This window comes from Seriola dumerili, unplaced genomic scaffold (assembly GCF_002260705.1).
Source record: "Seriola dumerili isolate Sdu_G_001 unplaced genomic scaffold, Sdu_1.0 BDQW01000110.1, whole genome shotgun sequence".
Taxonomy (NCBI): Eukaryota; Metazoa; Chordata; class Actinopteri; order Carangiformes; family Carangidae; genus Seriola; species Seriola dumerili.
The window spans coordinates 9751702-9777068 of NW_019174365.1; the positions used below are offsets into that span (position 1 = coordinate 9751702).

Genomic DNA, 25367 nt, shown 5'->3' on the forward strand with positions numbered 1-25367 from the left:
CAGCAGGACGGATTACACCCTTAACTTCACTAGTTCATACACATTTCATAGCCAAATGCCCTTGTACAATCCAGTCTGGTCTCATTTCATTCTCTTCTCCAACAAGTCACATGGGGTCACATGGGTGAGGGCGGTCATATGATTTTATTATAGACACATAGGCCGAACTGTCTCTCACATACAGTTACAGTACACACACAGACCTGTTCATATACATGCTGAACACGGTAAATACCCAGTTCGCTCACTCAATTTAAACGTTTACTGGAAACGGCTTACACACAAAACTTCAGTTCAAAATAGTACAGTGACATGAAAGTTATCAATACAAAAGACACAAAATATATGACCCTTGTCTGACAGGAACTTTTTTTTTCACACAAAACAATCACACAATAGAACAATTTGATTTTTGAGCATTTATGTCACATTAAAAGGAAAATATGTTGGGTTATGTGACATGAAATTATTGGAGGTCAGTTCGCCCCCACATGGTCCTGTGCTGAGCTGCAAGCTGGATGCTGGAGGGAGGCCCAGACTTAGTCCCAGACCAAATTGGGGTCAAAACCATTTTGAACCTGAAGTAAATCAACTTTTGTAAACCTCTGAAATAAATCTGCATGAGAAATTCAAGTATATACTGTATATATAAATAATATAAGAGCCTTGGCATATTTAAAGTAGAATTGGCAGGTTGCCACAGCAATTGCCGACCAATCAGCTGTGTGTGCAGTCTATAAAGTCAGGTGGCTGTGCTCCGGTGCTCTCCTGCTGCTGAGCACGCCTCGCTTCCTGTTGCACACCTTGGACGTTGACACAGGTGAGAGCGGTTTCTGCGTCTGTTTGTTCCCGATTTTATTAATTTTCTTATGCTGTTATTTCATATTTGTCACTTACAATTTTGCAGCTCTTATCGTGGATCCCCTCCCTCCGAAGTGACCCTCAGCAAAATTGCACTGGTCTACACTTGGCCTGATATCGACAGCATGAATCAGCAGGTATGTCTGCAGCACGGACTGATAGTTCTGCACAGAGTCTGGGCCGGGAGATATGGCTGAAGTTCGGTCCAACTGTTGGCCCGAGTCCAACTATCCACAACTAAGCCTGAAGGACATCACAAATATAGACTCAGTTCATTATCAGTTCTGACGGTGAGCCAGAATGGCTTATTTTGTTAATTTCCTGCCACCCTCCCCATGCCAACCCTTACCTTAGATGCAAAATAGAATTGATCACATGAATGCTCTTTTATTAAATGACACATAATTTACACGACATGGTTACTCATATTCCCATGGACACGCAGAGAGTAAACATGCACAAGAGGTCAGAAAAACTGCAGCTGCAATTGAAACAAAACTTCAGTTGAGAGTCAAGGAATGTTAAAAGTTCATAAACCGCAGCAAAAATCCATAAAATGCAGCAGTACATTAAGGTAAAAGTTCAGCAGCTGCTGTGTATAAAGTTCAAATTACTAATAAATTATAACCTTCATAAAAACACAGTTCATCAATTTGAAAGCAACTTTGACTAAATAAAAGGCTTAAATGTCACATGTTCTCCTGTGTCCAAGGACAGTTAAGCCTGTGTTTGGAAACATGCATCACTCCGTCCTAAAGCTAGAAATCACAGAGATTCCTCACATCAGGCTGCTACACAGATTAACACAAGGGGCACTGACTTTGTTAGTACATTAAGGTAGTGCAGCGGATGTGTATTCTATTAAAATATCGATTAGATGTCATAAGTGACAAATGAAATGGTGGAGTACAGAAATTAGAAAAATCACTACTTTATCAGTCTGAAGTTATACAGCTGAAATTACTTTATTAAGCCACTGGAGGAAATAAGTTACCTTGAAATTGGATATAAAGTTTAAGATTTGAAACACTCATTGTGGTGTAGGAAATTACAAGCAAAAAAAAAAAAAAAACGAATGCTGTGACATGCCACATTTTCACAAGTTCTCCTTTTAGTTTGTGACTTCAGGGGACAGTGCTGCATGGTCGCAAACTGTTCTGAGGCGCAGGAACAAGAGATTGGAAGAAAATGTGCAATAAGGGCAACAAAAGGTGCAATATTGAGATGATAGAGTTCAAACAAAATGTGCCATTGGTTTCATGTTTGTTAGTTAGCATATTTGTCATCACAAAAGAGGTTATAAACATAGAGCTTTAAGTCAAAAAAAGTCAAAATTAATAATAATTTGTTGACCTGACAAGTGGTGGGAGTAGTTTGTAGTCTGTGTTGCCTAAATTAGGGGTCCAGGCATGATCAGAGTTTGAGATTGTTGAGATTGATTGTAAAGGTGTTGAACTGGTGTTTAAAATACTGACCTGAGTGGTAAGGGGGAGGTCTGTTTCGTATCACCACCAATAAAGTGTCATTTAAAGATCAAGTCAACCATGAAGAACCACAAACAAACATGGGGGTGATGCGGTGGAAATGGATGCATCACGGATAGCAAAGAATGAGTGGTCCTTTTGACCCTCAGTAGATCAAATAATTAATGATGAAAGCTTTTTTAGTTTGGCTGTTGCAGCTGAAGTAGCATACATCACCACGCCAGGCCTCGCTTCATTTGCTTTTATAGCCTCATCCAGCAGCATCTGTGTTTGTCAGCTGACTCCTGTGACTCATCATTTCCTCTAATGGACCCTGTCACGATTGGTCCAGATGGCCCAGATTCAAACGGACTTGGTTGCCTCCCGGTCCTAAAACCACAGCATTCCTTAGCCAATCGAGCAAAGCAAGGCTTCATGACATCACTGCCTGAGGAATGAGCTGGCATAACAGTTGTGTTGGAAAGTGACCTAGCTAACAAGGAGGGACTGGGTGGTTTATACTGCTCCTGTGAGGCTAACAACCATTAGTCAAAGGGGTCATTTAGACAGAATCAGGCATCTTGTATATTTGTATGTGTGTGTGCAATGCAGGCTTTCTTATTGTGCAAATGGGGAGGAACTTTCCATCCCCTCCGGAGTGCAGTTCAAGTGCTGCGGTTTTGATGAGTGGTTACACAATAAATTGGGTTTCTACTGAGACCATTGAAAAACATACTTGCCTGGAAGCCATAAAAGCATGTACGTGATGGGTGAAGTTGTGTAAGCCGTGCATACTTGGTCACACATAATCTTTTCTGTCTCCTTTCATGCAGACACAAGCTGTTTGCAGATCAGTGGTAGAAAGTGACTATGTACAGTACATGTACTCAAATACTGTACTCAAGAACTATTCTGAGATGCTTTTACTCCCTCAAATTTCAGATGCAAATATTGCACTTTTTCCTGCAATACATTTATTTGATAGCTATCATTTACTTATTAAGATTTTACAAAAAAAAAAGTATATATATATATATATATATATATTCTTCAAGATTATATTCTTAAAGATTAAACCATGCGGCTCCTAACCTTTTTGGCTTGTGACCCCTCACAGAAATGCAGTGTCTGGTGTTGGGTTTGGTAGAAGTTCCACCAAAGAGAGACTTCCCTCATAACTTGTCAGATGGCCTCATTTAAATAATTGTTCAAAAAGGTCAAATCATCCAATAGTTCAAATGGCAAACAGTCCAAGTGAGTAATTTGTGTGTCAGAACTTTTCTTTCTTCTTTCTTGCTACATTAATCATTAATGACGCATCCGATTGTATTTATTGCATCATCCATCAGTATTGGCAATCTAATGATGACACACAGTAATAATGCATCAGCCAGAACAAGTGCTTTTACTTTTATACTTCAAGTACATTTTTCTGCTGTACTTTAAGTAAAATGTTGAAAGCAGGACTTTCACTTGCAATGGAGTATTTTTACATTATTGTATCGATACTTTTTCAACTACTGATGCAGACACACACACACACACATACACACACACACACACACACACACACACACACACACACACACACACTTCCCCACTGAGTTTTTTCGAGAAGGTTCATACTGGAGGAGGCCCAGAGCTCATGCTGCTTGCTCAGCACTGTGTGTATAAACTGGGAAGCATTTCACAGGGGCGCTTGTCTACACACTGTTTGAAAACCTGGAAAAACCATCACTGCCTGTGAACCAAAGCAGTACTCTCCTCAGGAAGTGCCTGTGAGACCCCCGTCTCTCCATGTCCATTTTTCACAGCAAGGTGAAGTCTGTCTCAGACTGAACTATGGTGTTGAGTTTTAGTTGCGTAAAGGCCAGACTTTAGGGACTCTGAAAACTGGTAAATCTGTCATTTTTCGCTGATGGCGCTCTCTCTTCACATTTCAGTTTGTTTGCATGTTTTGTTTTGCATTAATTATGTTGAAAAGTGGGTTTTGAGAGAGGACAGCTGGAAATCTGCCTGCACAGTGTAAGAGGAATCACTTAACACTTTGTGCAAAGCCAGAGTAAAGGGGTGGGGGGATTTTTATTGAGCTCATACTGTAAGTAGGTACAGCTGGGAAGGGGAGAATAAGAAGTAGAACCTTCTCCTGATGCTATGAAATCATTTTCTTATGGCTGCCCTCCCTGTTTCCCGCCCTCATTTTCCTTTCCACTCCCCATTTCCCTCCCTGTCTTTGCCAAAATGTCTCTCAAAGCAGAGTTTATAAAATATGAATTGTCTTTGGGGGTTTTTTTAAAGTAATTTTAAGTACATATTGTAGTGAGCTATGATGACAGAGAGCACACAGAGGACAAGGTACTGGATTTCAAATGGAAAGATGGAGGGGGAAAGGGTGTGGAATAATCAGCGTATTCAGAGAATGAATGGCAGACAGTGATGTAAAGTGATATGCAGATGGTTGACATGGGAATATGAGGTGCAGGGAGGAGGCAGCATAAAGAATGAGCGTTTGGAAAGGAATCATCAAACAGTAAATTCATATAAAACAGTTTATTAACATCTTGAAAAAGGATTTAGACACAGCAATATAGCTTTAAAAAAGGAATGTGTGACATTTCTGTATATGATACATAAAAAGTACATAGCTTTGGTGTTATTGGACTGTTTCAGCAAAATCTGACCAACATCTGACTGGCTGCAAGTAGGATGAAAAAGAAGAAAACTAGGCGAGTAAATGTAAACCATGCATGAGAAACAAAACAGGAGTATTGTATGACAGTCTTGGAAAACATGTCCTCATTCCCTCTCATAAACTCTGGTGCAGACAACATCCCCGGCGGTCATTGTCTGAAAGAAAACAGCAACAAAAGGACAGTTTAAGTTTTTGGTACCCTGTTATCAAGAGGCATCCTTTATACGGGGTAAATGTTAGTTAATAAATGATGAATAATGATGAATAATAGATAATGCTTTATTAATCATTGAAATAAACATGATTTAGAATTTTAGTTGCCAGGTTGTGGAAAATCCTCCTTAAACATGACACTTTTTAATTAGCTCTTAGACTCATGAGAAAGACCCTCCAACTTGCAGATGAGTTGCTAAATTTTTTTTTTCTTTAAATTTCTTTTCCCAGAAGGTAAGTGGTCAAATGGTCAGTTGGTTTTCTGGTGAACTACAGAGCAAAAGAGAAAGCACAAGTATCATGCAGAAGAATGATAAACAGCCAGATATTTCTGGCCACACTAGCAGCATTGTTCAAGTGAAAGCAATGTTGATCAATCCACCACTTTGGTCCAGACAGAAATGTCTCAAAAACTGTTGACTGAGTTACATTGGGCCTTTGTACAGACATCCATGGACCTCAGTGGATGAATCCGACCAACTTTGGTGACTTTTTGTCTAGCGTCACCATGAGGTTGACATTTGCAGTTTTAAGCAAAATGTGACGATGCAGGATTTGTGCAATACCTCGTAGAATGGGAAAAACAGACAAAAACTACCCATTCATTTTACTTGGAAGTGTTCCTGGATAATTCCAGGATGGTTACCCCAACTGCTATCCTTGTAGTATCATTTAAGTAACCCAGTCTGCTATTTTTTGCTGTGTTACATGTTTGGAACATTTTGTGAACAAGTGACACCAGCATGCTAACATGCTGATATTAGCATTTAACATTTGCTCATAGCACTGCTGTGCTTAAATATACCTTCACAGAACTGCTCGCAGAACTGTAGACTCTTAGTCTTGTTTTTACCATCTAGTAATCTAAATGTTGTTATGTATCGCTTTTAAATAAGCGATATAAAGTATAAGTAAGAGTGGTAACTTTTGAATACTTATAAGCTCTAAGACTAGTCATTAAGTTTTAGTGTCTGCTGTACACAAATAATTACCAGTATCAGTTCTCCATCGTTGGTCAGCTCTCGGGTCCACGCCGTCTTGGGCCCATCGCCTTTCTGTAAAGCCTGTTCGCAGCTGATCTTAGTGTCTGTTTCCCACTTCGGAAGACTCTGCAGGGATTCGCAGAAGAAGAATATTAATAACTGACATAATTTAAGTGCTTTGGACACTATGAAGTTACTACGAGTGTGGGTCTCATCATATCTGGAGCTCAGTGTGCCAATAGGCGCACGTCAGAACATTTTTATGGTCTGTCCTTCACCGCTGACTCAACATATCCACGCACTATCACCAGGACTGACTCTGGAGTTGCACTGAAATTATTTCCATATGTTTCGTCTGTGCAGAATTGTGGCTAGTTGTGCTGTCCTTGGCCAAATGCTGGTATGCATGTATTGACATTATTACAAGAATGTTTGTATGGGAAGTAAAGGGGCACGTACCGTGCAGGGACGTCCATCCACTGTTGTCTCATTGAAGGACTGACCCACGGTGAAGGAGACATGGGTGGTGCGGACGCTGGTGGATGTCTTGATGGACAGACTCTCCCCCTGCTGGGTGATTTCCACTGCCGGGCTGGAGGCGGCAGTCACTGCAATCTTCCTCAGGAACACGTTCACACCTGACCACACACAAACAGAAGAAATATTAAACTGGCAGCTGTGGTGAAAGTCCCACCTGGGTTGGTTTGTGATGAGTGGAAAGAATGTACAGCTGTGAATAAAGAAGCATACCAGGGGTTTTAAATATTGTAGCCCAAACAGTGAAACTTTGACCAGCAGTATAAATGTGCAGGAGTCTTGGAGACTGAGAATGTTACATGATCACTATGTGGTAATGCAGCAACAAGCAGGGAAAGATTTTCTTTGCTTGGTGTTCAGTAAAACTATGTCATCTGATATTTGAGAGTCACCAGCCACACGGCAACTACAGCCAAATTCATTCCTCCTTTTCACAATGCCCATATTTGCTTATTATATGTCTCCTCGGTTCGGTTTTCCTTGAACAAAAGTTATGAATGCGATGCTTTTTTTGGCAGCCTACAAAAACAGACTGTGCTGCTGCATTGCCACACAATAATAACATAACTTTTTTAAACCAAAAAAGAGAAGGAAAGAAATGTTCATTTTGATTAATTTCTTCGTTTCAAGTCAGAATTTATGGTATGCTTCAGCAAACGGTTGCCAGTAATGTAGAACATATGTGATTTGCTGGATGGTTTAATGTCAGCTGGGATTGGCTCCAGACCCCCGCGACCCTCAAAGGATGAGTAGTATATCTAATGGACTGATGGATGGATGGCATGCAAAACCACTGGTATGGTCCTTTAAACCACTAATTAGTGTGTCACTGTTAAAGGCATATTGGAAAAACAACAGAGGAAAAACACATTCTTGACTATCTGAGGTGCAGAAACAAGGACCACCAAAGTTACAAAACGTGAAGTCAGTAATTATCCACTCAACTTGCTGTCAGCCAAAACTCTACTGAGGCGGGATGCTTGTTTACCCCTTTAGAGTTCATCTTTTCATTGCTGCAAAAAAAAAAATGTTGACGTTATAAATGACTTGACTTTGCAAAAGACAAAAACGGAACAATGAAAACTTAATTTGACTTAATTGAGCCGATAAACTTTAAAGCTGTTTCTGCCTGACGTGGAGGTGAAAAGAAAGCTATTGCAATTCCTTCATTGGGATGATTGATGGTGATATTTAAAGACAGCTATAGAGTATGTGATTTATGCATGAACCCCTTACCCCTTACTAAAAGAGATGTAAATATGTAGCCATTTTGCATCTCTTCATGGTTGTTTTGTGTCTTTTTTTTTTTGGTTGTAGTTTGTGTTTTGTGGTCATTTCTTTGTGGTAATTTTTTGGTCACACTGGGTCTCTGTGGTCATTTTGTAGTAGTTTTACATCTTTGTAGTCATTCTGCCTCTATTTGTACTTGTTTTGCATCGCTTTGTGGTCGTTTTGTGTGTCTTTGTGGTATTTTTGAGTATCTCTGTGGTCATTTTGTAACAATTTTGTGTGTCTTTATTGTATCTTTGCCTCTTGTTGTTGCCATTTTGCATCTCTTTGAGGTTGTTTTTTAAAAAAAATCTTTTTTGTCTCTGTAGGCGATTGATTGACTTTCCAACAAGAAATGTTAAGTCACTTCAAACAGAGGTTCTGGCCCTGGGGCTCCCTGACCCCTTGGGCCCTTGGGCCTGTGCCGGTAGGCTCTTGGGCCCAAGGGGTTAGGGGGTCCCCATGCAGGGCCCATGGGCCTACCTATAATTCATCTATGGATTTATGCAGCAAGAGAAAAAATATAAGATGATTTTTAACAGAGAGGTATAACCTGTAGGAAAAAAAATAGTGATGTGCAAAGTACAACTTGGTTGAAACTCAGAAATAGCTTATATCAACATCTATGTCTGGCGTCAGTAGAGATGTGAGGTGATGTTTAATAAATGTAAAACAAATGTAACCTGCCTGTGATTATTTATGTGCGCTGGACTGGCCTCAGAGGGATCAGGACGATCTGACAAATCTGATTCAGGTTCAGACCATATTTGCTCATGCAGTGGTACTAACAGAGGCAACACACACACACACACACACAGCGATAGATTGGGTCAGGGAGGCCCAGGGCAGTGAAGGAAAGTCGTTCTCAGAGCCGACTGGCTGCTGGGGCCCATGTCAAGGCTTAGTTCCGTTTACACTGGCTCTAATTACAACCGCATGAGGAGGACCCTGCTTCAGATGAGTCTAATCTAACATTCCTCCACAGGCTATTTGTCTTCAGATTTTTAATGGATGCCACTGGCTGGCCCTTGTCTGACCTCTCTCTCCTGTTCTCCCCAAAGAGGACTTATAACTGGAACCTGTTCAGCCTCGTGTACCTTAACAAGACACATTCTCAGGAACATAGGTAAGCAGGGCAGGAGCAAACCAATTTAACCACAGAGAGTCACTTCAGACCACTTCGGTTCTCCAGTTGACCTCTAATCCAAGTGGATTTCCAGCTGATTATGCCACTGACAAAATGATTGACGGGTCTTTGCAAGGGAGATGCATCCCTTTCCTTCCTTTATCTTTTTTTTTTTTTTTGCACTTTAACAATGCACTTAAATGGTTGATGATAAACCAGATAAACAATATGCAGCTTGACAATAAACTTGCATCAAAGTTTGAGAAGTTTTTCATGTAAAGCATTTTGGAAAAAGTGGAGTGCAGCCTCATCTTGTGTTAGAAACGGTTTCAGGTCAGAGCGACAGCTTTATTGAGCACTTTCAGCAAGCAAAGTAAAAGGAGGCCTATAGTCTATTTATACGTTTAGGCTACATAAATTACTCACCCAGCACTTTCAAAAGTTCCTCGAAATTTTCCGAAGACTTCATTTTCCATTTTCCTGAGAAATCTGTGACTTTCTTCTCCATTTCAATACAAGCAGCTGCAGAAATGATTTTAGCAGATAAGAAGTCGACTCTGACCGCAGACTCTCCGGTAGATGTCTGTCCCTCCCGTTACCCCAGTTTGTAAAGCCGCCTCCTCTGCCTGCATCTGTGCCTCCATTCATTGGCTGACAGCTCGCCTAGGATCTGATGCTGAAACAGCCAATACAGAGGCCGGTGGCAGGGAGGGACTTTCCCCCTGACTCCTTCTGTACCCTCCACCTCTGTCAGCATGGTGAAAGATTTGGATACGAGCTGGAAAATGCACTTCCAGTAAGTCCTTTGATGTTGATGAGTAGCCGGCTCCGATAATAAGGAAAGGTGTTAATTGTTTTATAGGCTGGTGCAATGTTAGTCCCAGTTATTTGACAAGAAGTCGAGAAAATAACAAAGTGAGTAAAGTAAGCAATGAAATACAAAAAATAAAAAAAATAAAAAAGCTGATATTTATATATATGTATATATTTTTTTTAAAAACAGTCTAACTGAAATCATGTGTTAAGTTTTCTGAGATATGGAATGTGCAATCAGATATCAGGGTTAATGTGTGTAGCTCCAGAGTGGGGGGTGGGAAAGCTGGTAATGAAAGGGCAGAAGATAAGACATCCAGCTGGAGGCATCCATCCAGGAAAGTGCCATCAGCATTTTCACTCCACAGTTCAAATTTAAGAGAGAGGAAATACAAAGCCAGTTTAATCAAACAGCACAATAGGGTATCACTTTCATTTCCCAACGCTGACTCATGTGGCCATCTCATCCTGTCTTTATCTGAACTGGACAGTGGCAGGTTACATGTCATTAGGGCTCCATGAGATGTTTGGAAACAAACAGAAACATAAGACACTGTTTACCTTCTCAGTCAGGCACTCTGAATCACTGTTCACTTTACATGTGAACTCTGTGTCTGTAATTTATGCACAAATATATTCTGCTAAAGCTGAAATTATTCAATTTTAATATTCCTGAAACATGAATTGAATATATTTTACATTGTAATGTCAATAATGATCTTACATAATTATTATTATTATATTTACATGAACAATGTGTAACATATGTTTGTAATGTGTTACTGTACGAACTGAAACTGAATTATTTGAATTTGAACTGAGCTGGATCAGAATTGCTGGCATTGTTAAAGAAGTGACTGATACAACAACCAAAGTGAGTCTTTTTTTTACTTTCAAAATCAAGTTTGCCTAATTGGGACCAAAAAAAAGAAAAATTAAGGTGTAAAAAATAAAAGATATACACACTTTCAGTAAAGATGGAAGATCTTACTGGAAAAAATTGGGAAACCATATTGGATAAAACACAACACATTTAATGACAGAGGTTAAGATTCAGATTTGTCAAATTAGTGACATTGTCCCTCATGGCAAAGATCAACATTAAATCCCCATGGGAAGTACAATACGTTAATTTATTTGGTAAACATACATGCAGAGTCCACAAAAGTAAAAGTAGAATGAGTTACAAAAGCTAACACTAAATTAGAATAATACATTGCAGTGACAATAGACAACCTTTTTCTTTTAACTTATTATGAAGTAAATGTTGATTTTGGCTATAGAATAATGACACCATCTACGTTTGGATTGGTTTTGTCAATTTTGTCACATCAGGGATGATAATTTTGTCAAAACCGACATTCAGTTAGCAATATTTCTACTATATCAGAATGTCACAAACACTAGCTAGGCTGATAGCAGTAGCCATGTTGCTAGCACTACCGCCATTGGAAACGAACAATTCATTGTCCATTTGATAAACAAAATACCCTAAATAACATGTTTCCTGGCAGTGACCTTTCTAGAATGAGCAGTAGTGAAATGTACTATTATAATGTGAGCAACACATTAGCTTCAGGCAGCTAACAGAATGGCAAATTTGGTTAGCACTAATCATGTAGGAAAAACTGATTTAATATTTCAAATGAACAACAGTGACAAATTACCATAAGAAGAGAGTAGCTATAGGTAATTGCATGTATGGCAATGGCAATTAGAGAGTGGATAAAAGGTTCTATCAACCAAATGTAAAAATGTCAATTATTCTTCAGTTGGAACACTGTCAGTAGCGGTTGCTATAGCAACAGAATGTTCAGTTGAAACTGGAATAGTGAAGTCTTTATTTAATTTTTTTCAAATATATTAAACAAACTCATGCTTGCCTAAGTAATATGATTGACTTGAGTTAAAGTTGAATACTAAATGAATAATAGTTTTTGAATACATTTTACCTCAAGTATTGTCAGTGAGATGTAGCGTATTTGATCATAACACCCCAAGTAAAATAAAACCCCTCAATACATACCTTTTTTTATGTTATACTCTGTTCTCTCTTTCTCACACTCTTTCACACACATGCCCACTCACTGCCAAGAATATGTCATCAGGTCTGGATCAGAGGGGATGCCTCTGGAAACATGATGCAGTGCATTCATGCATCATGATGTTATCTGTGCAAGTTGTCTCAGCATTCCTGTCTGTGGCACCATGCAGACACAGTACCCTATCGAGTTACAGTAACATGGGAATTAGCCTTGTATTTTATGTTGAGAAAGGACATAATAAAATCACTTTTAATTGCACATTAGAAATTACTATCCAGGCCACCATTCACCGCTGGCTGACCTCAGCAGCTCAGGGATGAGAAGAGGAAGAGGAGAATGGCCCCGATGAAAGGATAACACTGGACACCACTGTCTCTGTCCCTGTCCCCATGACCACAGATGTAGTTCCTTCATAATTCCCTTTATGTAAACTATGATAGCTTCGGTTTGGTTCTCTGTGCTAAAGAGACCAGGGTGTTTGTTGGTCTTTCTTTTCTTTCAATCATTCATTCACATGCAGTAGACAAAATTCACTCTGCTGCATGACAATGACCCCAAACATACAACCAGTCATTAAGAACTATCTTCAATGCAAGAGATGGTATGGACCCCATAGAGTCAATCTCATCATCATGGTGTTAGTCTGGGATTACATGAAGAGATAGATGCTTTCAAAAGCATCCTAACTTTACTTGTAGTTCCTAAAACCTTTGCACAGCACATTTGCTGTGGCCTGGGATACAAGCTGTGAGGTTTAAGCATTTGAAAAGGAAATTAAGTGAATAATTAACTTATTTTCCTCACACGCACACACTCTATCAATAACATGCTAAGAATTCATTGAAAATTAAAATGAATTAGATAAAATAAAAATGACAGAGAGCATAGAGTATTATTGTTTTTATCCCACAGCACAACTTTAAATAGAAGTGAAAATTTACTTGAAATATTACAACACGAATCTTTGTGTAATTCCTTCTAAAAAAAAATAATATACAGCCAACCACAGGACAGGACCATTGTAACTCACGAGAAAGGTTGAGTGAAGCGTCACCTAGCGTTGTTTTATGCAGGGTTTCTTGTACACGGAACCTTTTACAAGTTGGTGTTTCCAGACGGCCGTCGCTTGAGCAAGCACCGATCTCATCATGTCAAGGCACCTTCGCTTCGTTGCTCGGACTGTGATGGTTGAAAACGGCAACGTTGATGCCGCATACACGGCTTTAAACAGGTAAACGTTGTGTTTTTAAGATAAGGCATGAGATAAAATGTGTTGTTAGCCGGGGGATGACAAGCTAACATTAGCTAAATTAACATTAGCCTTCCGCTCAATGTCACAGAGCTGCGGCTGCGCTGTGGTGTCGCTGCTTATGTATAAGATGGCTCAACGTGAATGTCTGTGTTTTTAGGGGTATAGATATATGTGTACGTGGATAAAATAATGTGAACATAACATTAAAGTCTGCAGCAGCATAAGTACTGTTGCTAACACTGTTGGGATATTTGGTCGCACTAGCAGCAGTTGAATAATGAATAATGTGAACCTGAATTGCATATTCAAAAATCTAAAGGGGAACATGAGAAACTCCATCGTATGTAAATATCATCCAGTCTAATGTGATTGTATTGTTAAAATTGGTTATTTCAGACTTTCTTTGCTTAGGAGGTAATGGGGTTTCTTTGTTGACTAATACAAGGTTCCTGACTAACTTTTTTTAATTAGTTGCACTGCTGCTCCTGCTGCGGACCCAAACAGCAGTGTTCCATTTTATTATCATTTCTGACTAGAACCCTCCATCAGCAGGTGGTTGATCAACACAGTCACTTGTCCCCACAAAGCGTGCACTCAATCTGGCAGAAAAGAAAAACAATTACATTCATGGCAGATCCATAACTAAGAAAATGATCATCTGCAAGTGCTCCAAACTTGCCTTTCCCATTGCATGTGGGTGTCATGGTGAACATGGTGAAATCATGTCTGCCATCTTTAACAAGAAAAAAGTTGAGGATACATGGAAACTTAACAAATCCAGTAATGTGTTTATCTAAAAGTATGCTCACTTATTTTACACACAATAACGTCACATGAGGTTCCACCTTTTGATGTGGGTGAGTGATACACTCACATGACCAGACACATGACTTGTGTTTGGTATGTGCATTGTTATGGCCACAGTGTACACTTCTTAGCAAACAACAAAAGCAGTTTTCTTTAATAACACCTGAGTTTTGCTTTGTCATGCTAAAACCCATACCCTAAGGCAATCGTTTGTTTATGAGGCCTATTATTAAGTAGGCAGTGTTTGCCTGTGTTGTGATTATCACCAGGTAACGTGAATGTTTCCTGCATCATTTACAGCTGTTAAATAGCTGAAGGCGTTAGTAAGATTTTTGTGGATAAAGCAGGGCATTTGTCGAACAAAAGCACTGTTCCCAGCCATGCTTTGGCCGCACTCTTTGCAATAAATGCAGCACACAATGTTGGCTGTTTTGTCATACCTGAGGCACGGAAATCGGACAAGCCATCCTTTGTGAAAGCCACATATTTTAGCCTTTTGGATGTTGTTGTAGGTTCTGGTTTTGGCTTGGATGAGACCACCTTTGCCGAAGACGTATCGGTATTAGGCCCAAAATTATTTTCCACGATAGAAACATTAAAAACGTTCGATAAATGTACGATATAATTCATTTCCATGCTTATAACAAGCCCACATATGAATCACGAACGGCCAATCATGTCGCAGGAATAGAGGTCTGCATTGCGCAAGTTAGGATGCACTGTGAGAGGCGTCAATGCAGGCCAGCACGTGATATTATTTACAAACGCACGCAGTGGCTGACGGGCTTGAAGTTGGAGCGGAGTAAGCAAATAAGGCGAAATGAGAGACACCGCAGAAAAAGCAGAACGCAGCTCGAAGGAGGAAGATATCGTTGACAAGAGAGGCCACTCCACTTCAGTAGTTTGGTGATATTTTGGCTATTTACAGTCGGACAAAAAAACAGCAATCTGCACTGGAAACTGTGCCGGAGACACGTTCCGTTAAAGACAACAACACCACAAACCTGATCCATCATTTGAAACAATATCACCCGTTAGAACACACAGAAAGTACATACAGGCCCAAACGAGTAGTAGTGGACCCTCGACGAGCGCCAGGTGCAAAGCTTCTTTGTCTATTTAGTTATTTAAATATTTATTTTGCAGTCTGAGCAAATGTCACGTGTGTGCAGTTCCACACTGCAGAATTTAATTTTCTGTTTACTTTGTTGAGTAAAAAGGAATGAAAAAGATTTAGATTTTAATCATGCATATTTTATCATATTTTTAATGTTTGCACCTCAGAGTTTTTAAATGTTCTGCTGTTTGGCAAGTGTTTGTCATGTTCTGACTAAATAGAACAGTTCAAAACCACAGTTGACTTTCTGGTTTCTTCAACTTTCACTCAGGAGCAAAAATCAGCCTTAAAACATGAAAGAAATAACGATGTGGCATTTAAAGTGATAAATATCGATTTTGACTGATATAGAAATTTTTATTGTGATAACAGTTTTGGCCATATCGCCCAGCCCTATGTGTAACATAATGTGTTGTTAAGAAAAGTTGTAAACCTCATGATTTAACTAAAGAAATACTTGATAAATGTGATAATCAGTGGTTTAAAACATACTTTCAAGTATACAAGAATTTAAATGTTTGATTGGATCTTTAAATTGTATCTGTCATGAAATGGATGTATGGTATCAGGGTGTATATAAAAAGGTTAAAACATTTTTATTTAAATGCCTTTTTGAAAGTTTGTCTAATTCCAGTGTCTGTAAATATATTAATTAAATCAGTTAGGCTATCAATGGTTATAGTCAGCTCCATTTTAAATGTTAATTAAAGTTTGGGAATGTCTCTGATTTATAAAACTAGAAATAATTTATCCTATCAAGAATACATTGGTTGAGAAGAAATGCTCACTTGTGCTGCTACTTCCTTTTTACCTGTTGAATGTGGTGTTTTGCAACACAAGTCCCAGCTATTCACACATTCTTTCTACATACTCCAGGTTCCTAACTCAGGAGGGGATTATTGAAGTCGTGAAGCGCAAGCGCTACTTCGAGAAGCCCTGTCGAGAGCGACAGCGGAAGAACTTTGAGAATTGTAGGCGGATCTACCACATGGAAATGGCCAGGAAAATTGCCTTTATCTCCAAGACAAGCAGAGAGGATCCCTGGCTTGGCTGCTAGGAAAATGGAGTGTCATGAAACAGGACGTTATCGATGGACTGGTTGAGACGGAGCCAGCAAAGTGGAGGAAGCAAACAATATCAACACAATGTCACTGACACATCCAAATGAACTTTGGAAATACAGAAAATAACAGCTTTCGTGACGTCATATTGTTTAACGGTAAAAGAAAAGACCATGTTTGAAGATGTGGATTGATTTGCAGGTCAACACTTAGTGCTGTTTTCCCCTTTTTTCCCTCTTAAATTCTGATGCAGGCCTTACATTAGGACAGAAAGATCCTTGTACTTGTGAGTGGTTGTAATGAGCAGGTTAATGAAGGCTTGGTTGATTTTGTGTTTTGAATCCTCTCACACAGTCTTGCTGATTAAAAAGCTAATAAATATGACATTTTCCTAAAATTTTGTGTCGGTGAAAAAGTATTAGTAATCACAGTTAAACTTATATTTAAACAAAAAAGACTAAGTGGTATATTCTGTAAACAGATGTGTGTAGGGCACAGTATAAAGTGTTACCTTGCCTCCTTAAAAGCTTTGGAAGTAGTTTGACGTGATCTCATTTGCTGGAGGAAATTCAAACAATACAGGAGCTGTTTTTTGTGTGGAAGGAGTCTCCGCTCAGCAGCAGCCTGCTGTAAATTAATTTAAGGTCACTACTGCACAGTGTGGTATAGATGACCACTGATGTCAGCAAACTCCCACAAGTGAGACACATCAGCCATGCACATCTGTCAGAACCAAGCTTTCACCACAGGGGTTCTTAATGTGTGCACTTGCTCTCGCCTCCCTCACACAGGGAAACGTAAACATTTGCAGCAGGCTCACTTGTCTTTGAGGTTCCCAGGTCATGTTGATTCCTAAGTCCTGTGGCTTCGGTCAGTGGGTGGCATTGTAAAGACTGAGGGAGATTACCTATAATTTACACTCAGAGCGATTGACTGCTGTCTCTGATACCGCTTTAAAGGCCCATTACTGCCTCCAGTATAAGATAATCCCCAAGAAAGCTGCTGACTGTTCTGTGAATTTTTCAAAGATACAGGGATGATGATGATGATGATGATGTTGAATTTTTTCAATGTAATTCTTCTACGACTAAATTTCCTTTCACCTATCTGCATGGCTACGTAACACTAGAGAGAGGTAAAAAATGTTCTCTGACCCTTTTGAAGAACTGAACAGCTTATCATATTTGAAATATATAAGTGGCAAGTAATCCGATAGTTCAAGCTGTCTGTTGCTATTAGTATGATTTATCATCTTTATGTAGGTTTTTACAAGAAAAGGGAGAACATAAGGTTTCTCAGGTTCAGTCTGGCTCAGTTGCATTGTAAAGGTCAAGTCAACTTTATTGTCATTCATATGCATACACTGTATACGGCTGAACAAAATGTCATTCCTCACAGACCAAAGTGCTAAAAACAGTGCAACTTTACATACAACATACAAACAAAACAATACTACGAAGGCGGGTGTGTCGCATAAGACTACTGCCATTTAAGATGCTGTGTGTACCTGAATGTAAGCAGTAAAAAGTACCCATGATTGACACAAGAAAAAAATACTAAGTAGCTTATAAACGGTAGAAGAAGAATAACACATTCTTAATGTAGTTCTCAATATGGTTACTGCATGTAGTTAATAGATAATAGCCTATATAGATAATGCGTTGTCACTGTGCCACTCTTAACTGTAAAAGACTGTAAGAGTATATGGATGAGAGCAGAAGTATATATTATTTACATAATATTAAGATAGCATATGTTATAATAGTATAGTGATGTAATAATAGCATGATAGTATAATCATTTTACCATGAGGGAAAATACAGTATATAATTGTCTGTGTAACATAGGTTGTTCATTCAGTGCTGGTGTTCGGTGACTGTGAAATGTGCAAATGTTTTTGCTGGCCCCATCCCAATGTTCACACCTGCACAGTGCCACCTGACAAATGTCAACTTATCACTGACAAATATCAACAGCAGAGTGAGCAAAATTTCAAACATATCACTACTTAGATATTCATTTATTTGGCCACCACTTGTCACACTAAAAGCCTGGGCACACCTTTGCTCTCAGCAACTCTATAGGCTCTTTGGAGCTTCATCATTCAACTTTAATTCAATCAGTTTGTGATAATGACAATGAATATTAATTCCGACTGAAACAGACTCATCCACACCCTGAACTTTTTGGCTCCTGTCATGCATTCACTGACACTCCTTTTTCCGTTCATTCTGCCATACCTCCAACACGTGTAACACACTATTCTTAAAATAATAGTGGTTACAATCATAGTCATCTACTTTTGGACAGGAAGAAGCTTTTTTTCAAGCTATTACCTCATGCTCCTGCAGGTAACAGCATCCTATTTTTGCATGTGATAAAAGAAGTGATTCACTCTTACAGCATATAGCAATCTCATTATGTAACAATGTAAGACATGCATTCTAAGCTTGGTGTCTCTGGCTCTAATAGGCCTATGATGCCATGTCTCATAAGCCTGTCTGTCTTATCTACATTTACTTCGGCATGAGCAAGAAAGAAACTGGAGCTTTTGGAGTACAAAAACAAACAAAATTGTTCCCGTCAGTGTTTTATTTATTAATTTTAAGTTATATTATTCCTTGATTTTCTGATGGCAAAGCTGTGCTCTTTTACTCTACACGGACACATAAGACATTTATGTCTTGCAGATGCTTGGTTGGATCTAAAACACATCATGGGAAATCAGACAACTAGATGCACATAGCCACACTGAGCAAATGGATAAAGATATGACATTTCTGATGAGTTCTCCCTCTCTCTGACTGGTACACTGATCATTTGTAGGCATAAACAAATGCAATGGAAGTGCACAGTTTTTAACTGAGCAAGTTTTTACAGAAATGCTGATTATGTGCATGCCATTTCATTTGCATTTGTTTGCATGTCATTGTCTTGTCAAAAATCATTTAAAAAAAAAACAGAGTACATGCTATGTTTTTTACCTGCCGTGAAGCCCTTGTCGGCAGTTGTGGTGCTAAGTTAAGTCAAGTTGTTTTCTCACAGATTCATTACCAACAGGGCAAAGTGGACAACTGACCAGGGACCCCAGGTTTACTCCTGAATATCCTCATATCATTTGGATCTACATACTTTGAGCAACTGTAGATTAGTTATTTGCCCCATGTAAGTACAATATCAACTATGACAGGTCCTTCAGCCTTTTTCCTTTGGCTTATATAGGGACTCTGTGTTAATTTTTAGTTTTAAGACATTCAGTGTTTTAGTTAATATTGATCTTGTTTGTTTTAAAGTTGTGTTTTATCAAATTGTTTTTTTTTTCCTTTTTGAGTGTGTCAAGTAATTAACACACAAAACTAAGGTAGTGCTGTAAAACTGCAAGCATGATCTTTATTATCAATACATTTTTTCGGATAAATAAAAGTTATTTTCTTTAATAATCAACTTTTGTACGATTAAAAAAAATCTGTATTAAATGTCAAAAAAAGGGAAAAAAAATCCAAAAAATCCAACATATTCTAAACTTTTGACTGACCAGCTATCAAAAATACAAACATGTTGAGTATACCGTCATATAAAAGGAGCAAATATTCACATTTGAAAAGCTGGTACCAGTTATATTTTTTAACTGATTATTCACTTATCAAAGTTGTTTCTGAGTTTCCAGAGGAAATAATTAAACTGCCATGTATTGTGGGGGTCAGTGGGGGCCACACCAAATCGTTGCCCTGGGGCCATTTAGGAGATTAATCCAGCCATGGAAGGTAGTAGGATCTCTTTTTGTACAGATAATGATATTTCAGACTAATGTAGCTGTTTTATACTTTGTGTGACAGACCTAAATCTTGCCTCTGTTCAACTTTCATGAACCTTTTTCCTATATTGTATCTGTATGCTCAGATACCCTATCTACCCTGCTCTCTCTAGGTGTGTCTTTTTTTAGAGAAAGCGGGGTCAGTAACGGTAAGCAAAAACAAAAAACATGACCACCAGGAAAAGGGTCTAGGAAACAAATTTCAACAGCCTGGCTTGTAATGACGCTATTATTTCCATATATATGATAAAGTAACTGTTGCAGTACGTCTGTTAAACCAGGTCTCATTTGCATCCCAAAATTTTAAACAGATGTCAGCTGCCGCGTGCTGTTCCCCTCGTTTTCCAGCCACACCACCAACACGTGCTGCCTTTGAGAGTGCTGTGGGACCTACGCATTTACCAGCCAACGGACGTTGTGAACGCTGCTGATTGGCCAAACCTCTGAGCCAATGAGGCAAGATCGAACCGGTGTTCAGCCAATCGCGGATATGTGCCTGTTCAGCACGTGTAGCGACCGTTGCTCTTCGTGGGTACTTTTAATGCAGGTTGGAAATCTGACAAAGTCAACGAAACACGGGCAGAGATGCAAGCGACAGGGAGGGTCGGAGCGTAACTGGATAACAAACGTAGTCGCTGTGTGCTCACACATATGCCAACACAGATAGATATTCGCTTGGTTGAAGTTGCTTCTGTAAGGCTTGAAATTGTTCAACTTGTTCAAGAAGCGTTGACGTGCCTTCTCAAGCGTTGCTCTTTTGTTTTTCTGTCTTTATGAATCCAGCTCCACTCCGCTTGAAGGTAAGAACTCTCTCTGACATTTCTCTGTTTTGGGGTAGTGTTGGCTATTTTTCACACTCGACGTTTAAATTGTTTAGCATCAAATCATGTCTTATTAGCCACTTCTTTTCATAACTTTTAGTATTCATTTCCTGCAGGTTATGTGCAACCGTCTTGCAACCAGTTTTAAATATATTTGCTGTTTTTCCACAATATATGTATCTAACAAGTTAGACGATTTAGACTTATCTTCACTTAATATATTTATAAACTGCCCTTAGATGACCCAACTAATTTCTGTTGGAGCACACACACACACACACACACACACACACACACACACACACACACACACACACACACACACACGCACACGCGTTGATTTGTATAGTCATATAGGCGCAGGTAGTTGTGGCTGTCTTTCAGTGTCATAACCTATCAATGTTGACCATCTGCCTTGTCCTCATATCGATTATTTTGTACTTGCTGAGACTGAATGTGGACATTACTGGCAGCTCTTGGCAACAAATACACTTCTCATTTGTCTTTTGCCTGGTTCTGACAAAAGGCTTGTGTTTGGGTTCTTTTGCTAAATATTGAGATTCTGATATAAATAACTCCAGGTCTGTAGACACACATAACTATGTAGTAAAGCGTTGGTTGACATATAGTTATATAAGTATTGTGGTATGAGAACACTATTTTTGGACTAAAATAGCTAGTACTTTACTTATCTTTAAAGCATGCATTGTACAATTAAGTATAGAACTAAGTAATATGCAAAATGAATGTCTCTGTTTATTTCATATGCATATTTATATTGATCTTCAACTATTATTTATGTCAGTATCTACTACTTCTTAAAGTAACAACAGCCATCTCCAAAAGCAGCAGTACTGAAATATTTGCACAGAAGTATTGTGACCTTTCATTTGGCCAGTATTACATTGCGCTAAATGTAGGAAATATTTTAAAGAAAAATCACCTTGGGGATGGAAATTTTGATATTAATGCTTTGATTTGCACAATTGGAAGACACACAGACAACACTTGTCCTGTTGTATGTAGTAGATAGATAGATGACTTCATTTATCCCCTAGGGGAAATTCATGTATAATGATAATGTACTGTATGTGCAACTATATGTCCTTTTAACTTCTAATACTGTAGACCTACCTGCTTGTACCTGTTAAAAAACCTGGGTCTCCCCATCAGTCAGTCAGAACTGAAGACTCTTCTTGGATGAGAGGTGAAATGTCTTCAGGTATCCACAACCAAGTTGCCCTCGATTGAACTTTTCTTGGATGACCATTACCTGGATGACCGAGAATCCTCATAGACATTCTACTTGTTTGATTTTGCCCAATGCCAAAATCTGTATCTACTGAACTTCTGTTTGGAGATGATTACTTTGCTGCATAATATCCACCTACTAGCTCTATTCAAATCTCCTCTTTTTCTCTACTCTTATCTTCCTGTCTCCACAGATGAATTCATTAGGAAGTTCTTCCAAATGGCCATCTTATGACTCGCTACCCTCCACCTCGAGCTTTGTTCTCAGTGAGAGTGACCAGACTGAGGATGAAACGGACTTCTTCTCAGAGGGAGAGGGAGACAGTGGAAGAAGAAAGTCCCTGTCAGTTGACGAAGGAATCACATTCTCTGAAAACTATCTTGATTTTCCAGCTCATTCAGATCAGCTGAATTTGAGGTCTAAGAGCGACCAGTCTAAACACTGCCCTGATGAAATTAAGCATCCCAACACTGCCTCTTCTCCTGGAGCTGCCACATTTGTATCATCATCAGCGACACCAGGGGACCTGGCCTTTGCACAGAAAGTGAGAACCCTTAAACTAATTCCTAGCTTGTTGTTTTAGTATTTTTGTCAGCGAAATAGCAGATGAGTCATAGTTGTAAAGCTTGATTTTCTCTTTATTTTCTCAGTGTGCAGATTTGCACAGGTTTATCCGTCCTTTGCTTGAGCTTCTACATGGACTAAAGACAGGGCGATTTGACAAAGGTATGTAGCAGAGCAAAATCAAACATGATTATTATCTCTTTTCAAAGCAGCCAGCCTTTAATTAACCCCCTAACTGACTACTTGCCTATATGTTTAAATGGTTTAACAGGTTTAACTAGTTTCCAGCAGAGCGTTGCCATCGATAGATTGCAGAGGATTCTTGGAATTCTACAGAAGCCTGAAATGGGGTAAGACCATAACAAATGGCAAGCCTAATATTCTGAAAGAAGTGAATTGTCATTGTTATCCATACCCAGGATTGTCATTAATGCTTGTTCCTTGACACTTTTTCTGCAGTGAGAAATACCTTCAAAATCTGCTGCAGATAGAGATGATGCTAAAAATGTGGTTCCCTCAGGTGGCATTTCAGTCCATAGATACACCAAAACAAACCATCACTCCCCAACTTCGACCACACTGGTGCCAAAGTCAACTCCACATGCCAGTTAAGGTGAGCGTCATATTGATGTTACCTTTGTTACCATATGAGAATGACTTTACAAGTGCGCATTAATCAAACCATGGGCCACATGACCCAGAGAAGTTAAAATAACAATACTAAACCTTTTTTTTTTATTATTATTAAAATAGTGCTTTTTTTTTTATAATCAGACAATCAGACACAAGAAAACAAAAACAATGTTACAGTAAAATATTAGGAGGAACTACAAAAAACATGTTTATTAGAGTGCTGAAGATATAACCTCCCCAGGCTTGCTGTGTCTTTGATAGCTGTGTCTGTTAAAAAAAAAAAAAAAAAAACTATAGTTAATTACAACTTGGGTTTTCTTTCATATCTCAAAGAACTCAGCTCAGCTTGAATTGTAATAAACTGTAGTTTTCCTTTAAGACCTTGTTTTGTTACCGTTGCTTATGGTCTTACTTTCCTATTCCAGAAGAGAAAACTGAGCTGGTCAAATCCTCACCATGCTGGCAATGTCCCAACCAAGCATAAGCACCGTCAACAAGAAAAACATGGGAGCTGCCATGATTCAACTTCATTTGAGAGTGTTTCCACACGTCTATCTGGATCACCTAAAAAAATGAGAACTCCAGAGGAAGAAACAGTTGGTCCAGCTGGGTGCAGCTGTAAAACTGGACGTGAGTTTACAGACAGCACTGGCACTTTAAGCAGTCCGACATATTTATGTAGCAAGAGACAAAAGCAGGCTGAGATTTCCCCGCCCTCCCCTCATGGAAGCCCAGCTACACAAGACAGTTCAGTGTCCTCCAGCGAGACCGTTACTACAAATGACTCACCTTAGCTGGCCTTAGATGACCTTGCTACCACATGGAGGTGACACAGCATGCCAGCCAGAGTGAAGGCAGAGGGCAGACTTGATTACATAAGCATAAAGTTAGGTGCAGAGCCAGTCTGTGATGGCTTCAAGCCACTTTAGACCAGAAGAGGAGGAGGAGAAATCCAGATAGACTCTCTTTTACCCCTAACTATCCAATGTCTTTTTGATAACACCAGAGTTATTGCACTATACTACAAGGAATTATATATTGTTTGTCTGTAAGAGTATGACTGTTGTCTACATTGACTTTTACTAAGTTAAAAGATGTTGAAAATCCTTTCAAGTGTGATGTGTTAAAGCGGTCTGTGCTCTATTTTGTATTTTTTCATACCATGGAACGCAGCGCTAAGTATAAGATTTCATACCATTCGTGAAAAACAGCAATAGCAGATATCACTTTCACTTTCACTCAAGTGAGCAAACACAGACCGCTGGTACAGTTTTAAACTGAAACAATTAGTCAGTTGTCTTTAAATTAATTTTTATAAAACAAAAATGAATTTACTTGTTTCAGCTTCTTATATCTGATGATTTTTTTTTTCTCTTTTCTCTCTTTGTCACATATGATAGTAAACTGACTGACTGAATCGGTTTTACTTGTTATAAGCATGTTTCACTATTTTGTTATATTTTACAGACCAAACAATGAAAAGACGAATGGAGAAAATAATTGGCAGCTTAATTTTTAGTGGAAATAATTGTTAGTTGCAGCCCTAGTGCAGTTAGACATGTATTTCCATCATGAACACTGTTGATTAAAACATTAAAACATTTAAAACACAGGCATTTGAGAACGTTAAAATAGCTTTTGCCAGCTGCTTGATTTTAATGTATAGTAAATGCTTGTAGCTACCGCCCAAATCTGCCAAACATAACCATTCTGCATTATCATATCAAACACACCTTACTTCACAGTCACTACTTCTTAATATAGTTAACACACACATCCCTTTGTTTCTGTGTAGATAAGAAAAGGTGTAGTGGCACTTGTGGTAAAACAATAAAGTGCTGCACAGAAAATACTACTCCACCTGTGTTTGGTGAGGAAATGGAAGATGCTTAGCTGGATATCATTGTGTCAGTTGCTGGTTAAGGTAGCGAGTGAGTGAATTTGTTTTGATTAGAAAGACTTGAATATGTAATATTTTATTAGACATGTGACTTTTGAGTGACTTTTTTATAGAAGCATAAACAGGCATAATATATTTGGTCCT

The 25367-nt window shown here is 38.9% G+C and overlaps 3 protein-coding genes across 3 annotated transcripts; 2 read left to right on the forward strand and 1 right to left on the reverse strand.

Annotated features, from left to right (window-relative positions):
- Positions 1–4910: 4910 nt before the first annotated feature.
- Positions 4911–9737, reverse strand: LOC111223370 (cellular retinoic acid-binding protein 2-like). Its single transcript, XM_022747479.1, has 4 exons — positions 9571–9737; positions 6672–6850; positions 6222–6338; positions 4911–5171 (listed from the first exon to the last, which is right to left on the reverse strand). The coding sequence occupies exons 1-4, from the start codon at positions 9650–9652 to the stop codon at positions 5121–5123; spliced, it is 429 nt and encodes a 142-aa protein (XP_022603200.1). The 5' UTR covers positions 9653–9737; the 3' UTR covers positions 4911–5120.
- Positions 9738–13101: 3364 nt separating this feature from the next.
- Positions 13102–19023, forward strand: mrps21 (mitochondrial ribosomal protein S21). Its single transcript, XM_022747671.1, has 2 exons — positions 13102–13233; positions 16055–19023. Exons 1-2 carry the CDS (start codon positions 13151–13153, stop codon positions 16233–16235), a joined length of 264 nt encoding a protein of 87 aa, XP_022603392.1. The 5' UTR covers positions 13102–13150; the 3' UTR covers positions 16236–19023.
- A 1569-nt stretch (positions 19024–20592) lies between these two features.
- Positions 20593–24815, forward strand: LOC111223518. The gene is made up of 6 exons (XM_022747702.1): positions 20593–20853; positions 22320–22670; positions 22777–22852; positions 22962–23040; positions 23150–23303; positions 23749–24815. Exons 1-6 carry the CDS (start codon positions 20827–20829, stop codon positions 24115–24117), a joined length of 1056 nt encoding a protein of 351 aa, XP_022603423.1. The 5' UTR covers positions 20593–20826; the 3' UTR covers positions 24118–24815.
- Positions 24816–25367: the final 552 nt, after the last annotated feature.